Source organism: Polyergus mexicanus, unplaced genomic scaffold, assembly GCF_030449975.1.
Source record: "Polyergus mexicanus isolate NDT 795.1 unplaced genomic scaffold, iyPolMexi1.0 SCAF_8, whole genome shotgun sequence".
Classification (NCBI taxonomy): Eukaryota; Metazoa; Arthropoda; class Insecta; order Hymenoptera; family Formicidae; genus Polyergus; species Polyergus mexicanus.
This window is the reverse complement of record NW_027223328.1, coordinates 3987658-4006098: the sequence shown is the minus strand read 5'-3', so window position 1 is coordinate 4006098 and position 18441 is coordinate 3987658. Positions and strand designations below refer to the sequence as shown.

At 35.9% G+C, this 18441-nt stretch overlaps 2 protein-coding genes across 3 annotated transcripts in view; one reads left to right on the top strand and one right to left on the bottom strand.

Moving 5' to 3' along the window:
• Window positions 1-14889, top strand: part of LOC138935719 (uncharacterized) — a 62760-nt gene extending 47871 nt beyond the window's left edge. For both annotated transcript variants that reach the window (XM_070300510.1, XM_070300509.1), the window contains one exon: window positions 9878-14889. In XM_070300510.1, the coding sequence (XP_070156611.1) occupies window positions 9997-12453 (2457 nt within the window). In that variant the 5' untranslated portion in view covers window positions 9878-9996 and the 3' untranslated portion in view covers window positions 12454-14889. The remainder of the gene's footprint in view (window positions 1-9877) is intronic.
• A 729-nt stretch (window positions 14890-15618) lies between these two features.
• On the bottom strand, window positions 15619-16681 carry Mrm2 (Mitochondrial rRNA methyltransferase 2). The gene is made up of 2 exons (XM_070300006.1): window positions 16528-16681; window positions 15619-16443 (listed from the first exon to the last, which is right to left on the bottom strand). The coding sequence occupies exons 1-2, from the start codon at window positions 16605-16607 to the stop codon at window positions 15723-15725; spliced, it is 801 nt and encodes a 266-aa protein (XP_070156107.1). The 5' UTR covers window positions 16608-16681; the 3' UTR covers window positions 15619-15722.
• Window positions 16682-18441: the final 1760 nt, after the last annotated feature.

Here is an 18441-nt window from a genome sequence, read left to right as displayed (position 1 = left end):
AAACTTAAATAATTTTAATCTTTAAATTTTTAATCTTTGAAAAAAACTTAAATAATATTTTCAAACCGTTAAGAGAATTGTTTCCAGGTTTTGCACAGATACTCAGAAGAAATAATAGAACTATGTAATTTTCATGCTTTTGTCAATGTTTCGACATATGACACATACAGCCTTAAATTTTCGTTAATAACAATGTTCTCATTAACAACCGAAGTTTGCTATTACATAACGCTCTTAAATATCATATAATTATACATATAGTATTGTATGACTGCGAAACAAACCGATAAATGCATAACAATAGAATATATATATAGTATTAAATAATATACATTTATATGTGGAGAATATCAATCAAGTTTATGATGAAAAAAAATCTTTAGCAATTTAAAATTGTACTTATAAATAGATCGTGCACTCCTCGCTAATATCAGCATATCAAAATATTTAGCTACCTTTTCTCGAATAAATACGGCCACTATTTGTCGATAGAGCGGAATTTCGTTGGAGAGAAACCGAGAGAGAAGCGGATTTACTAATCACCTGAGAAACGCCAAGATTACAATCCTGAGGAATGCGCTTAGAGCCGTCGTTTCGAAAGGCTTCTACTCTCACATTCTAGCTGCACCGTATTATGTTCGTCCAAGTGTACAGATTTGTGGTCTTCGCCGGCAACAAAGATTTATTTATCGCGTAGTCGACGATCGTTATATTTTAATCGCAAACCCGTATTACATATTCTTAATTACAAATCACAATTAATCACAATTGAATTAATATATTATAAATTGTGAAAATGTTCACAAAATTCTCCTGAATTCTCGCTTTTAAATGATAAGAATATCTGCTTCTACAAATAATTGTTTGCATTACACGATATTTATATCGCGCGCCAAAAATTTGACGCGTAAAACAATATGCCTTTCATATCTTGGGATTAACCTGAGTATGAGAGAATTGATTTTATTTCGTATTATTGAATACGTTCTGTTAGCGTCGCGTTATTTAGGGAGAGGTCAACTCGCAGTGAATCATCGTAGATTCGAGCAAAACGAGAGAATTCAGAAGCGACGAAAGTCGAAGAAGAGGCGATCACCATTGGTCATCTCGAGGCCATTTTAACCGACCGAGAATAGTAACTCTCGGGATAAATCTCTACTCTCCGGCTGATTCTACAGGGTGGCCAAAGTTTACCGCCTTTTCCTTCAGTTTCATATTTCTCAACATATTAGGTGTACAACTTTGCTTCCGCCGTTTTTTCCCGAAATTCGAAGCTTTATTGTAAAAAACTGGTTATACATTTATGATTCAAAGTATTGTCCACTCCCAATGATCGTGCCAATTCTTTTTGACTTTGACTCGAGTCTTCATTAAGTAATGCCTCCAATTCTACATCTTCGAAAATCTTCTCTCTTCCACCGCTATGCCGGTCTTCGACGTGAAAAAAATCACCGTTCTTGAAGCGTTGAAACCACTCACGACACGTTCTTTCACTAATAGCGGCTTCACCATAAGTATTTGAGAGCATTCGATAAGCCTCAGCCGCAGATTTCTTCATATTGAAGCAGAAAATTAAAACCTCCCGCAAATGACGAGAATTTGGCTCGTAAATTGACATTTTCCATCGAGAATAACTTTATGACGCAGACACGAATCGACTAATGTTTCTATGGGGTTATGTTGACAGATGCCCAAGTTTATCGCATGATGTCTATGATCTATTTATTTCGACCACTACTTACCGCTAAAGCCATCTATAGGAAAACGGCGGAAGCAAAGTTGTACACCTAATAGTTTGACCTCACTCATGAAAAAAAAAGAACAAGACAATTCGAGTTTAAAACGCGGAAACACATTAATTTAAAGATGTACGTATCATATGTCCAAACATTGACAAAAGCATGAGAATTTCATAGATTGTTATTTACTAAAAATTGTAGAAAAATATTACCTCTCTCACTTTTTTTGCAAATTACTCGTTTTTCTTGCAATTGATTTCAGGGGGTATTCACGATCAAAAGCTTTTGTCATAAATCAGAAAAGTATTAATCACAATTATCTGTTTTCACGAAGACACTAAAAACCATATTACAATATTTTATGACAGTTTAATTCTTTTTACAATCCTGATTTATTTATTTAATTTTTCAAATAGTATAAACTTAAAAAATATTTTTTTTTTAATTTCGAGTTTTTTTTTTTTTTTTTTTTTTTTTTTGTTGTACACCCAAAATATCCTTAATACAGATAGAACGATTTTGTGAGAAAGGTAGAATAATTTTAGTATTGCAAAAAAATAGTTAATTGGGAATCGAAATTGAACCTTCTTACTTTCTAAACGATCGGCTTATCAATTCGATCATCGAAGTTTCAATTTCAATCTGTCATATTAATAATGTTAAAATATTCTATGCATCCATCATTGCGTTAGGCTCGAAATAGTCTTCCTTTCATGGATTTGTTATCAATTTCTAACTAAATAATAAAACAGGTCAGCGGATATCCATCGTAAATTTTCTCAGATAATATTATCGTAGCAATGTTATAATAATAATTACATGCAGCGTAATTTGCGTTAAAAATCAATGCCTGCATTCTGCCAATAATTCGCAGAAGAAACGAGAGCATCATAAACCATAATAAACAACATATAATATTCTACTATTCGACCTTTCTCAGGCTTATGTATCACCCGCTGCAATCGCGATTTAAAAAAATACAAATTGTCACATATATCAAGAAAATTCCAACAAATATTTGTGCAAAATTTGATTTACATCCATTTACTCGTTTAAAAGTTATTTACTAAAAATTGTAGGAAAATATTATCTCTCTCTCTTTTTCTGCAAATTACTCGTTTTTTTTTTTTTATTCTTGCAATTAATTTCAGGGGGTATTCACAATCAAGTTTTTATCATAAATTAGGAAAAATATTAATTACAATTATTTCCTTTTACAAAGACGTTAAAAACCATATTTATTTTGTGATACTTTAATTATTTTTATATAATCCGGATTTATTTATTTGATTTTTCAAACAGTGTAAACGTAAAAAATGTTTTTCTTTTTTTTAATTTTGACAATGTTTTGTTACTAGTATATAGGCAGAACATCTTTAAAAGACAATACAATTTATAAACATTGGATAATTAAATCAATTTCCTCCCCGCCAATAATCTTGTTTGTCAGTTCGAACGTCACGTTGAAATTAATTTCTAGGAAATCAAGCTTAACGGACGCGTTGTTATCGCTTAATTATAATCTCCTAATAAACGTTGGAACGTAATTAACGGATTTTCCAAACATTCCTCTATATATCACTTTCTATTCTCCCTTTTCATCGAAAATGACAACGTTATCGGAGAAAGCTTCCGATACAGAAACGCTCGGTGGTTGGTACATAGGCAATCAAAGTCGCTGGCCATTGACAAGCGCGGATAACGAATCGCTCGCGTAGGAAATACTCTCGCCATCGGCTATCAGTGAAACGTCTGCTCTTAAGTGTTGGCCGGAACGAACGGATCATCGGCAAAAACTGTACACCTTTCGTTCGTGTCCTGACTACGTAAAATACGTTTAACAAGAACTTTTTTATCGAACCGGGCAGCTATCGATATTTTTATTACATACTTGAAATTGAATAGTGAAAACGTTTGGCACGAAAACATATTTAGAACATTAAATGCACAAGTTAACGTGTGAATTATATTTAATGTGTATATTTTACAATTAGATGACACAGTTTATGTATACAGGGTGTAATGATGCACTAAACTTTAGGAGCATATTCTAGAGGTCAAAATAAGACTTTTTTTTCTTACTTTTTGAACATGGGTTCGCAAATGAAGCCCCCTCCGAGCTAAAAAATTCGAAAATGTGAAATTGAAATGAAATTGACTATATATATATATATATGAATATTTGTGTGTGTGTGTGTGTGTGTCTGTACATATTAGAGAGTATATTAATCTTGATCAGCACTTTGTGAATATACAACCGCCGTATTTATTACTTTCCTTGTGTTGGGGCAAAACTGGGTACTTTAAACACATCTGATGTAAGAAGATGAAAAGAAGAAGAACTGTTATCCTGACTTTGTCTCCCTACAAAAAACAGTTGGAAACAAAAACTAACAATCGGAAAAAGAAACCGCTTAAAAAAGAACCTTTTTGAGATCCCTAAAGTTAAAATGTTAAATAAGGAAGTTCTGCAGCAATGTCGAACAAGGGGATATCTTTATTTGTTACTTCGATCAATAGAATATATCTTTATATTGTATTTTGATTAAAGATAAATTTAGATTTTGTAATCACACATGTTTTCCATATTTTCAAATGGATATCCAGTTTGATCCTATCGGTAGGACAAAACCGGGTACTTTGACTTCCCGACAAAATCTTATTATTCTTGGTAATCAAAAATTTTTTTCACAGCAACCAACCTTATTTTCTCGTAGTTTAAGGTTCACTGAAGACTACTAAGGATCGGCAAAATTTTTTTTTTACTTTACAGATCTTTTGTAGGAAGACAGATCCAAAAAGGTACCCGGTTTTACCCCACTTTCCCCTATATCTTCTTCTTGTTATATTTGAATATAAATTTTACTATTATATTTAAGCATGTGAACGTAATTTCCTATTAACGCTATATTCGAGAACGCGATAATGTTGAAAAAAAAAAAAAAAGAATCAACAAGAAAATATATCAAAATACTTTTAGGACAACGAAGAAATAATCGATGCTAATTCTAAAACACCTCGCATCGACATCTGATGTGATTCCTCGCGATAAGAATGGCAGACAGACATTATTAACGTATCTCATATGATCTTTATATATAGAAACACATATTTTTGCAAAATAACGAGATTCGAAGCGTCACGACGATCGCATAAAGTGTCGCTATACGCGACCGTTAACTCTTTTTCGGTGACCTCGAGCAATCATCGCATCCGGCAAGCGGTGAAAAATTTTAAATTACGCTATATTTATTTCGCTCCGTCCGAATTTCTGAATTTACAGCTGGATTACGTGCTGTTGGTCTTTTTTTTTCTAATAAATTGAACATGTCTCTCTCTCTCTCTTTCTCTTGTTATACGAAAAGATGTAAATTTAAAAAGGACAAGTTTTATAGATAAATCCATTTTTCTAAACGATATATTTTACTATCTATATTTATTTTTTATTACTTTATTTATTTTTATTTTTTGAACCCTCTATATGAATTCTGAAAGTTTGTTAAAACAAAACAAAAAAAAATAATAATGCGAAACTTACGCGTGTCTCATGCACATATTAATATCTTCATGCATGTTGCAGAACGCTATATTATAATGCTTTTTATTAGCATAGAATACATTGAATAACCAATTTAGCGATTATAGTTGAAATAGGCTATAATGGATAAGTATCCTAGTTTAGCGATCTTACTGCGATCGGCTGTGAACATTAATCGAGCGCCCTCTAACAGCACTTAATAGAGACGCTTGCGCGTGTTTACAGTACGTGTACGAGATAGAGTCATTCCGAAAGAAGAATCATGCCGATATCGCAACAACGATCTCAAGAAGCACGTAGAGAAAGAGATATATATATATACTTATAGTTAGCTCTCGCATAAATCATACACACAGTTCTTTCTCCGTTCCGGCGTGCTCTCCTCTCGCGATAACGATTATCGACGTTTCACGTTTGAAATATTCACGGTCTCTCCGCACTCTGGTCAACTCCAACGTATCACTGATATCGGCGATCACCGAGACCGGGCGTTAATTCAACTGAGATTACCGAGATTGTCAATATCGTGGCCAGCGCGGAAAATCGCATTTTCCATTCGCCGAGCGAAATTATTTGCGCGAGTGGCAGCGGCGAGATACTCGTATGAAAACGGGAAAAGCCAGACGACGACGACGGCGCTTCCTGTCGCGGCCCGACATTTACCTCGATGCTAACGCATCGACTTTCGTTGATTGGAAAGGCTGGTAAATATGATCGCCCGCGCGAAAGATATTCAATCTCCTCGGTCATTACACGTCGTTTTATTTATAGCATCAATTTCAACAGCTATGTTAACCGACATGCTCGTAGGAGACTATATTTTACTTCTGCATCGGGGAATACACGTTTATAAATTGTGTCATTTGGGTTCAACTGTAAAGGGAAAAGGGAAGAAATTTGTGTTCATTGTGTTGACATAGCGTCAATTTGTATCTGCATTTTATCTAAATTCCTCATATTTCAATACTAGGCTTACTTAAGTCTCGTTTTCGTAATAAATTGCTTAAATAGTGAATTTCTTTTCCTTCCAGATATGAATAATTTATAAACGTACATTTCTTACGATAGAAATTGATCTAGATTAAACGCGTTCGTTTACTTTGTTAAGAACTGTTAAGAGAAGAATCTGTGATCCTGAAGAACACACACATTTCTATATTTACACCGTAATGATATTTAACGTTATTTAAATTTCTATAGAGCCTCTTTCACTCATGTGTGTGTGTGTGTGTGTGTGTTAATTTATTTATATTATTTTTAAATGTCACGCCATTGACAGGAATAGCAAAAAAGCATTAATTTATCTTTTATATATCGAGTATGAAGCAAATTTATATCTTTTAGCTAACTAATGAATGTACATAGTTAATCTATTCACAGATATTCAAACGTAAATTATATATAATTTTACGCAAGAATTTTAATACAGTCAATTACGATCAAATCAAGAAAATCAATTTTCGTATTTGTATGCGTTCATGAATCAATTACAGAGGAAGAAATTCTTTGATTTTTTATTTATTAAAAAACAATTTTACGATGTATATTTTTTTATCTGATACATATTATTTTATAATTTATTATGTAAATTTTGCATTACATTCACACTGAAATACATATCCTGTGGATTTGAAATACTAGATATTTTTCTAGCAATAATTTCATTAATTTTCTTCATGTGACTTTTAATTTTTTATATTACTTGAAAAAACATGGCGATAATATGGCAATTTCAGATTACAAATAAAGCGAGATTAATTTAAGATTAATTAAAGTATAAAACATTGTTCATTTTTGTTAAAGTATTTAAAGAAAGAATTTAATAGAGTTAAAAATAATTAAAACATATGCTTGTTCTATGTCATTAATCGAATCATTTAGTAATATAAATGAGGAACAAATTGCAAGAGATCAAGAAAATCTTGTATAATATAATCGTGTTAAATAAATATGAAGTAACAAAAAATTCTGAGAAAATAAAATTCAACGTAGCGTAACATTGTCCTGCCTGGTATAAATAGATTTTTATAAAAAATATGAGATTTAATAAGAAACTTTTACAAAGTTATTTCGGTTGGTTAGTTTCAAAAATTTGATCGTTCGCTTGATTTGGAAAACGCCGAGGCAGTCATCGTGATAATTATTAATTAAAAATAGTAATTTTTTTTCTTCAAATCGTAATCATACAAATTTATCTTAAAATAATTCCCGATATAAATTAGCGACATAAACTGAGATATGCGATATATTTCGCGGCTTCTCTCGTTCGGAACGTCGTAAAGTGTCTACCGATATTGCTTTTGCTGTTATTGCTACTGAAAATAGAAGGCAAAAGAACCCTTAAGAGACCCCATATATTCCACGAGGCGACGACATATAAACGATCGGGAAGTCGATTCTCATATTTGTACGTCTTATTCACGAAGCAGACATAATCCCGGCGAGCCTGCGTAACGGTAAAAACAGATCGGCGTGCATTCACTTTTCCTCGCTATGCATACATACACTCGCAAACGTATTATTCAGTCGCATACGCGTACGAGGCACGCATTTTTCGACGCGCTTTTTAACGATATATGCGAACGATATATGTCTAATTACAAGCCAAAATAAATATATTCTATTACTCGAGAAACAATGCATCTCACGATGTAACCTGTATTGAATTTTCCTTTAGTACCTCTAATATATTTTGTTAGATGCTAGAGTCTCAATTAAAAAGTAAGATATAAAGATAGCTACATTCTGGATTAATATTTACAGATACCAGGTATATAAATATGAAACCGGAATTTGCCCATAGCTGGCCCTAGCTGTCAATGTAGTTACCGTCAAACCGCGTCATTGGCGCCATTTTCTTGTTTTGACATCTGATGAAGATTTTCAACTCACAACAATACAAGTTTCATACAACAGCATAGTTTTTAATAGCGTTGAACATGTCGAATTTTGTGCCTGGAAACTATGATTTGCGGACAGCATTGATTTTCTGTTACCATTTGAAGAAAACTGCTGCAGAATCGCATCGAATGCTTGTCGAAGCTTACGGTGAGCATGCTCTTGGTAAATTACAGCGCTTTGAGTGGTTTAAAAAATTCAAAAGTGGCGATTTTAACGTGAGAAACGAAGAACGTGGGAGACCACCGAAAAAGTTTCAAGACAGCGAATTGCAAACATTGTTGGATGAGGATGACGCTCAAACGCAACAACAACTCGATTTGAATCAAGCTTTGCGTGAAAAACGACCAGAATATCAAAAAAGGCAAAGTGATTTTGCTTCATGATAATGCACCATCACACACAGCAAAACCGGTCAAGGAAACGATTGAGGCGTTTAGTTGGGAAATACTTTCGCATGCGGCTTACTCACCAGACTTGGCTCCATCCGATTACTACTTATTTGCATCGATGGGACACGCACTCGCTGAGCAGCGCTTCACTTCTTACGAAAATGTACGAAAATGGCTCGATGACTGGTTTGCCTCAAAGGAGCAACAGTTTTTTTTGCGTGGCATCCACAAATTGTCAGAGAGATGGGAAAAATGTATAGCTAGCAATGGGCAATACTTGGAATAAAATATTTTTTATCATTTTCATACAATAAACGTGTATTTTCTATACAAAAATTCCGGTTTCATATTTATATACCTGGTATATGAATATAGAAGGAAAAACCACCATACAAATGACAACTCTAATATGGTCAATGCTTTTTCTCTTTACCTAATAAAATAGTAACAAATATTATATTTTTCCAGAAATTACTAAAGATTTCTATTTCGAAAATTCTTTTGTTATATATGCAAGATTTTTAATTGGACAGATTTTTGAGACATAATATGATCCTTTCAAAAAATTGTTTCGCGTTTAAGAATCTCTTTCGATTAATACGTGACATTTGTGGACGGTCGACTAAATTAATAAAACTGACAATTGACATGTGGCACGCATATGTGTATGTCATCAAATTTGACGCATAGAAATATATCCCGAGATTCTTTTATTATACGCTCCTAAGAGGATCAAAAAACAACTTTTACATCATAAGAATAATGAACCATTATTATTTTTTCTAAACGTGACATGCCATGTGTTTATAATTATGATTTACTAATATTTGAAAACATTACTTTAGCGTTCCTTGCTCTGATCTGTTTCTCTGTTTCTTATAATAGATATTTCTTTATGTATTATCCTTTGCAATAAACGCGATACACTGTCTCAATTCGCTCTAATTTATCAATTTATGCGACTTGCGGACAGATGGAAATATTGCTAAAGGCACTTTAGAGACGGCCGAAGCAGATGAGCAACATTTTGAGAAACTCCTGAGGAAACTCATAGTCCTAAATTACCTCAGAGAATGTCGCATCCGGTATACGTATTGGCTAAGTGGTGTTTATTAAGATTAGAAACTGGGTTAATATATTGCTCCCTAGAAGATGAACGGCTACTTAGCGAAAGCCCTAGCGGCGAAGTTAATTCATTATCGCGTTACGCAAACGTATCGCTAATTTTTTCACTCGACCACTTAAATACCATTTACCATATACACCATATATAGACAATAATTAATTTCATCCTTCCTATTTGTTGACAGACTGACCCGATGCTTCCAAAGAAGGACAGGTGACAAGCAAAAGATCCACACACAGACAAGCGTCTCTGGGAATATCCGGAACACTCTCTGAAGAAGCCTTCGTCAGGAACACGAAAAAGATGTTGAGTCAACGACGAAGGCATTCTCGATGGAGAATGTCCCTCATCTTCGTGGTGTTCCTCGGACTGATCTGCAACGGCGAATTGGCACCCGTCAATGTACCTGAATCATCGTCGTCGGCGCCCACCGCCAAAAGAAAACCACAGGACATTGGTTCCCTGAGCGACTTCTCCTGGCAAGCGTGGCTCCTAGTGGACGCGCAGAACAACTTTCAACATGGCATAGACTCCGCCACTCTTCTACGAAGGATAACACCCAAAAGCGTGTTTATCGCGCCGGCGTTGCCCGCTTGCGCTGAGGGTTATCGCGCGGATACCATGGGCAGGTGCGTGAAAAGTGTTAACATTGACGAAAACGCGCACATCAGCTTCCTTTTGCAGCGGCTCAACGCCATGTATGGTAGTCCACAAGCCTCCGGGAACAAGAACGATCAAAGGAAGTCAAGTGGTCCATTACAACTTAATATCCCTCTGATACCCTCTAATCCTAAGCCTTCGTCGACGAAAATCGAGCTCGAGGAAACATTCTCGATGAAAGATCCGATCGTGATGCCGTCTCGTAACGAAACGCAACTGGATGATGAAAAGAAGACGAGGCCGCATGAGATCGCAATAGCGAGCAAATACGAGATGAAGAATGACACGATGCTAGAACTGGAGGAGACGACGATTCTTGCTGAGAATTCCAGTATCGACGATGTTAGCGAAATTCACCAGAAGGCTGATGCAGTGGTTCCGGTAGCCGATTTCATCGAAGAGGCGAACGATACTAGTTTCTCAGAGGTGGTGGATTACAAGATCCCGATAGATTTGAAAACTTCATTGAACATTTCGAGCGTGATGAGACTCAATGCGAGCGAAGTTACGAGAAATGTTCCGATGGCGGAAAAACCGATCAACTTCACCGAACTGTCGCCCACACTGATCTTGCTGATTCCGTCTACAAAATTGCCAAGCATAACGGATAATCTGCCAATAATGCAAAACGAAACACAACCACGTGAAACGAAAGACAGCCATGTGACTATGCAGATGTTCAACGTCACCTCCAACGAGACCGCGAAGGAGGTCATCATTGTCAATGTGCCGGAATCCACGCTTCCGTCTGCGAACAAGTCGGCGGAAGTTTCGTTAATTACAATGGACAAGCAGTGGAATAACGAGACGGCATCGAAAAGTTCCAAATTGAACGAGTCCCACGAAACGGAGTTCGTTTATGATGAAGAGGAAGAGGATTCGGAATACTCGTACAGCACGGATGTACCGAACGAGGAGGATTCGGTAGAACTAGAGAACGAGGAGATCCTGAGACACGGAGAAGCCGGCATGACGATTCCTACACGAAATGTCGAGCGATTGCATCGCGATCAGCAGCAACAGAATCAAACTACGAATCAGAAGAAGACACTTGAGGTACGCGATCAGATCATGATTCGCTTTAACGATTCCATACCTACGGAGGACAAAGACGAGGCGGGCAGCAACGTCTCCAGTGAGGTCAGTATCAATGGCGACCTCATTTTGGAGACTACTCTCTTAGACGTAAACACTGAGAAGGTGCAACTCACCACCAAATCGCCGGATGTAATTCGAAAGATTATAAAGAGCAGCGATGACGATTCCAAAGAACCATCCGGCATAAATCCTAACACCGAACCGGAAGTCGTATTTTCTCAGGAAGCTCACGGTACAATGTTTACCAGCCTGCACGGACGCAAACGAACCGAGCAATTGACGAAACTCGAGGATAAGAACAACGAGGAACTGATCGCTGCGCCGTCTTCGTCGGAGTCGTTTCTGTACAATTTTCCAGAGGAAAATCCGATAACGGAGATCCGCATGATGGATAAAGAACAATCAATCATTAAAGAGAGCGCGCTGCAGGAAAATGCGAAGGATTTTCAGCTAAATATCCCCGCAAATTTCAAACAGACGACGATGAATCTTGGCTCGGCCGAAGACTACGTGAGATTTCCTGATTACGTGAAGCAGCCGCAGCAGGACAGTTATGTGAGGTTCCCGTCTAGCGAGGCCAACAGCATACACAGCCTGGGCTATAAGCAGCATTCGCATTATCTCATAGATGACATTGGTCCTCACGATAGCACCAGTACTAAGAGCAGCGTCCCTGTTCGCCAGAAACCGGTCTATTATTTGCCGAGCTGGAAGCCGGAGCGACTGCAAACTGATCACGTCCCGACGACCGAGAGACAGAAGCAGAGACCGGATTTGTTGCATTTCTGGAGCAAGATGCCGCTGGTCAGGGACCCTGACATCTACCCCGTCGATCAGGTTCCGAATGATGAAACGGCCGACGACACTCAGGAACTACCCCGCGACCGATTCCTCCGTGCATCGCGATCGCGGAAGATGAGTCCCTCTACGCCGGAAATCCTATCACTCGAGAACGTCAATAGAGTGCCCGCACAAAAGCGAAGAATATCGATCGGCGGCTAATTATCCGTATGTTATTTTCCTTGAAAGAAAAAATCCAGTAAACTATTTGGAACTGTGCCAAATGATTTGCGAGAAATATTCCAAGATCGCGCGAAGTCGCGACATTTAAATCACTGTAGTACGAGAACTTCGAAAAAACGCGATTGACGAGAAGAATCGTCGATGGAAAATATTTTATTCCGTAATAATTCCATAGATCGATATTGCGTAAATCGTGTCTAGTATTTCGTGTCGCGAGTGCTGCGAATTGTCTGGAAAGTTTGACGATCTCAGAAGGAGTGATCTAGGTCTTTTCCAGCTCACGTATGGAAAGGAAGCAGTAGAATTCAACTCGTTAATAGCAGAGAAGATTTAGTAAAAAAACATACTAAACGGATATTACACGAGTCATATTGAATTATTATTAAGCTCGAATGTGGAAAAATTTTTTTCCATCTTTTTCCATAGAAATCCATAGCTGTATTGCAACAGTCGTTTCCAACATATGAAGAATGCATTTTGGTAATAGCTGCGCAATCGATAATGAAATTTAATAGACAAAATAATAAGAAAATAACGCGTGTTAGCGTAAGGCATAAGATATTTATATAATCCCGATGACAGAATTTTCGCTATACTAATGAACTTTTTACGGAAACCTTGAATTACATCGTCCATTTAGACAAAGGCATTTTAGTGCATCGGATATTCTTTGCGAACTCGTTGCATTTAGCGATGATGAGATATTGAATTACATGAGGAATATCATGCCGCTGCTATACGTCGAATAACAAAATCGATTTCTTGGAACTTTATGTCGAATCTCACGAATCTCACGAAGCTAATATTTACGAAACAAGCCAGCCAAACGTAGATAAGGTCTTATTAAAATGTGCTACAATAGATTATATATAGAAGAGAAACGCACTGGTTGAGATTATTTTTAAATTTTTTTTACAAGTGACTTTTTATATTATATATAAACATATTTTATCAATAATAGAAATTCATAACAATTCACATTTCTATATTTGAATTTATGTGTGATATATTTTGGATCCCTATATTTTTTATTTTTACCTACTAACGCTATTTTAATGATATTACATATATAACAATCGATTTTTAATAAAATTTTATTTGCGCTGATTTCACATTATTAACTGTTATTATTCATCTGGAAATTTTATTACTTTAACACGAAGAATACACTAATTAAAAACGCGTAATGACATTTAATACTAAATATATGCGACACAAAAGTATGAAATAATAAATTTGTAGTGCAAAATATATTGCTAATAAATATCATACGTTGAAAGAAGTCATTAATTCATGCAAAGTTTCATGTATAAAATGATGCTGAATTTTTATTCTCTGTATAGCGGATGGATCGTTATTGGGCTTGTCAGAGTGCTAACATTACTTTCGAGATAACGATATATAAGCGGCGTTTAACGAGTTCACGAGCGATATGTCGAGCTAATCTACTAATGGAGGCGTTATCGAAGCAGACTGATCTTTAGGGTTATTATTGTAGAGTAGAAAAAAAATCAAGATTTCCGGTCGTACGAAATCTTGAGAATCGCGAATAGTAACGGAATAATGTCGTACGCAGCAATCAATTTGATGCACGTCGTCGTAAGATTTTTCGGAGAAAGACATGTAAAGGTGGGTATACACTTAGCGAACGAACAGCGAATGCAAACGTTCATTATTATCATTCAGCAGATATATACGCCAAAGCAAATGCGAACAGAACGTTCGATTCGCTCATGAAGCGGTACATCAAAGACAATTCGTGCGAGAAAAACGTTCAAAACGTTTCGCATTCGCTGTTCGTTCGCTAAGTGTATACCCACCTTAAGATCACTTTTCGATTTTGACAGATTTTAAGCGAGTCGATTTTATAATTCGCATAATGAGTGACCGGGTTTTTTCGACGTCTTAAATTATTTTATGTCGCAAATCGATTACGCTTACATTGTAGCCGACAACGTAGTGTGTTTTTTCGGTGTGACCTAAACAATCGTTCTTTCACGTCGACAGCCTGAAAAGCTATTTCGTTGGAAATACCCACCGAAATTATCCCGAGTTGACAAGTTTCGATCATCATTGTCGTGTATTTGTTTTGTCTTTCGAATTTACATGCGCAAGATGATTGCGCTTCAACGGGAACGTTATCGTCGTTCCGCTACAATAAACGCTTCCAGCAACGGTATACAATAAGTTAAAATCCGTAATAAAACTTTTATTTATGTAGATAGTATTATACGATAATAATACTAGAGAGAAGAGAAAGAGAGAGATAGAGAGAAAGCATTGATATGTAACGTAATTATTTAGGTCAATGGCTGAACCATTCAGACAAAAATGTAGTTACAAATTTAAAAAATTTAATTTTTTTAGTGTTACAAATTTTTTTAATAGATATTTACATTTCACATTACAAATTATATGTATGTATGTAATATATATATATATATATATATATATATATATATATATATATATATATATATTGTTATTAATATATTCCTGGAATTATTTTAGGTACCTATCCCTTCTTTAAAATCAAAGAACTTCAAAAATATAGCGAATATATCATTGACTAAATAATTACATTAATTAAATAATTTTGTTAAGCCGATTCTCTTCGAACAATACATATCATTAAATCCTGTAGTACATCGAAACTTGTCAAATCGTTTTACTTCTTGATTATTGATCTGTTGCGTATAACGTCGCGATATGAAAACTGTAATCATTATAGCGGGTGTTATCGAGATACCGTCACGAAACATTTCGAATTAGCTATTGTTACTTTAGTGCGTGTTTCACTACGAATGTGGCAACAAAGCGGAAAGTTTTTATAATACTTGACATTATGCGGCCAGTAAGTCTACATGCGTTTCAATGTGGTGTGTAATGTCTCTCGTATTATTGGATGTCAATTCATGTACATATTAGTTTTATTATTGAGAAATGTATATACATAGCATAATATAGGCATAATATAAATAAGTTGTAACAACAGCGTTCCAATGCGTATTAACTATGTAACTGTATTGTATTATTTATAGCGTATTATATCGATGTATATTACATTTGTCGTGTTGTGCAAGGTCGCCTGTTAGATAACAAAGTGAAAGGAGTTGTAAAAAAAATGCATACGCTCTGTCCGTATGATATGAAAATTATTATACACTTTTATTTATACAACCTCTGTCCGCACACATCATCGTATCCTACAATAGAGAATTAATATATACCTAACGACTCTGATTAAATCAGCTAGTCTTGAGACCCTTAAATCCTCTAGCCAAAAAGAATTTTTCCGTCGATTCATCTCTTGTCGCATCAGGCTTTACCACCTTAACATTATCGTAAAATTTCAACAGATTCTGCTCCAACTGTTGTGATTTGCCGCCGTCCCAAACTTTTATAACAAGCGTACCGTGCACTTTAGTAATTTGCAATGCAAATTTCAAAGCCGCGTACGCCAGTAATATTATATTATCGTGATCTATCTCTCTTATACCGGATGCATTTGGAGCCATGTCGGATAAAATAACATCGGCCTTATTACCTTGCAATAATTTATACAAAGTTTCCTGCGTCTTGTCCTTTGTAAAATCCATATTTCCCAAAACGGTTGCACCTTCCACAGGATAAAACGGTAGTCTATCAATGGCGTACACTTTGCCAATGGGACCCTCCTTTTTGGCAAGTGCATTGGTCAGATTGGTGGCGATTTGTGTCCAGCTACCAGGTGCCGCTCCACAGTCTATGACAGTCAGACCTGGGCTGAGAATTTTGTATTTCTCGTTGATCTGCAGAAGCTTGAAGGCGCTTCTGCACCTGTAGTTCTCCTGCTTCGCCTTCTCCACGTAAGGATCGCGTATTTGCCTCATTAACCACAGCTGCGAACTGTGTTTCTTGCCCTTCAAGTTCTGCGGCGTTTCTCTCAATAGCGTGCAATTGGTGTATACGCTTCTCGTCTGCGAAACGCTTTTGCAGAAACAATTCATCTCGATTTACCCGGTATACAAATATATAATCTAACCTAATAAACGTTGCTCACAGCGGACGTACTCAATATCGACGCTCCTCGCGAACTGATCATCTTTCAGTAGCTCTGCGCAAATTAGGCGCCATATATCCTTGAAGGACATATATCGATCATGTATATACAAACTGGGATTGATTAATTGGAGAATAAACACGCGCAATAAACCGTCGATAGCATGGAACATGGAACAGCGACTCTGCGCGCGACCATGGATCTGTTCTTTGCAGCTGAACTGGCTGCACTGGTTCAGAGTTTATCTTTTTCTCTCCCCATTGGAAGGAGAAGGATGGGCTCTGAACTGGTGCAGCCAGTTCAGCTGTAAAGAACAGACCATATATCACAGTACTATAGTACAGTAGCGCAACTCCCTGTCGGCACCTTTAATGTTAGCATTGGCCAAAACGGAGTGCGCAGGCGCGAAATAAATAAGTTGGTCGGGAACGCCATCTGAACTTCTCTCTCGCTCACTCTCGTTTTTCGTTCTCTCTCTAACCCATTGATACATATGTAGCAATAAATAATAATCCAAAATAATATATTTTAATCAGAAATATATATACAGATAAATTGTTAATAATATATTTAAAAAAGGAAAAAATAAAACAATAAAAAGATAAATTAATAATTATGCTAATATACAATATATTACATAAATAATTATGCAATATATAAAATATATTACATGAAATAATAGAGAGAGCAAAAAAAAGAAAATAAAATATTATTCAAAAAATGTTAAATGTATTATAAAGACAGTATCAAGAAAACATATATATATATAATGTTATAATTACAATAATTATATTAAATATCTGTAATCGCTTTGTATCAGAAACTCTGATAAATTGCGCGATCGTACAATAAATAACATATAATGGCTGCGGTCGGGAAGATGCTAGAAATGCTTCGAAGCGTTTGATTGACCAATCAGGACAAAAAGTGCAAAGATTTCTTTAGTCTGATTGGTTAATGCAATGCTTTGAAGCACAGATTAATAGAAGCATCTCTAGCATCTACTCGACCGCAGCCATAGTATATCTAGACTCTAGACCATAGACATAGTATATCTAGACCGAGCGTTTGCCTTTATTTACGGAGTGGGGGTAGAGATGCACGTAGAAAAGGACATACTCTGTTTCGTGCTCCATGCGTTCTTTCTCGCTCGCACAGAGCATAGCGCTCTCTTTCGTCATACTACGTGCGAGTGAAAGAGAATGAATGGGGCACGAAACAGAGTATGTTCTTTTCTACGTGCACTTCGGCTTCCACTCTTCAACACTCGGTCTAGATATACTATGTCTATGATTGCATTGCTCGCATGGACGCATATATCGTGGAGAGGAAAGATAGAAAAGGATCAACGCTATCTTTGTTTCTCTAGCTTCTAGCGTATCGCTTTACGGCCGAGAGCCGAGATACGGCCTTTGTTTTCTGGCCTTTCGTGGCAAAAAGCAGTAATGCGACAAGACTAACGGGCGCCCATTTTTGAGAATTTTTTACTTGCATATATACATATATATATGCATATATATGTTTAAATTATAATTAAAATTGTACGTGCAATTAAATATTTTGTATGATGATCAATAATAATAGTAGGATAATATAGATAACAGAGTGAACAAATATACATAAAAATGTATATTTAATTGTGCATATTGTGCATATTTGTGCATATTTTCTCCATTTTTTGTGCATATTTTCATATATTTTATATATTTTAGACAAGTTTAAGAATTTTATATTTTTAAGTTAGTGTTCCCCCTTATTATTTGATATTTGACACATTTGCTGTTGAAATATTTTATTTAATTTTTTCTTCTATTATTAAAAATTATAGTAAAACTTATTAATAGTTTGTTGATACATTCCCAGACAGCACAAAACATCCTCAGGATCATCCTGAATATGTCCAGGACAGTTCAGGACATTTGTAG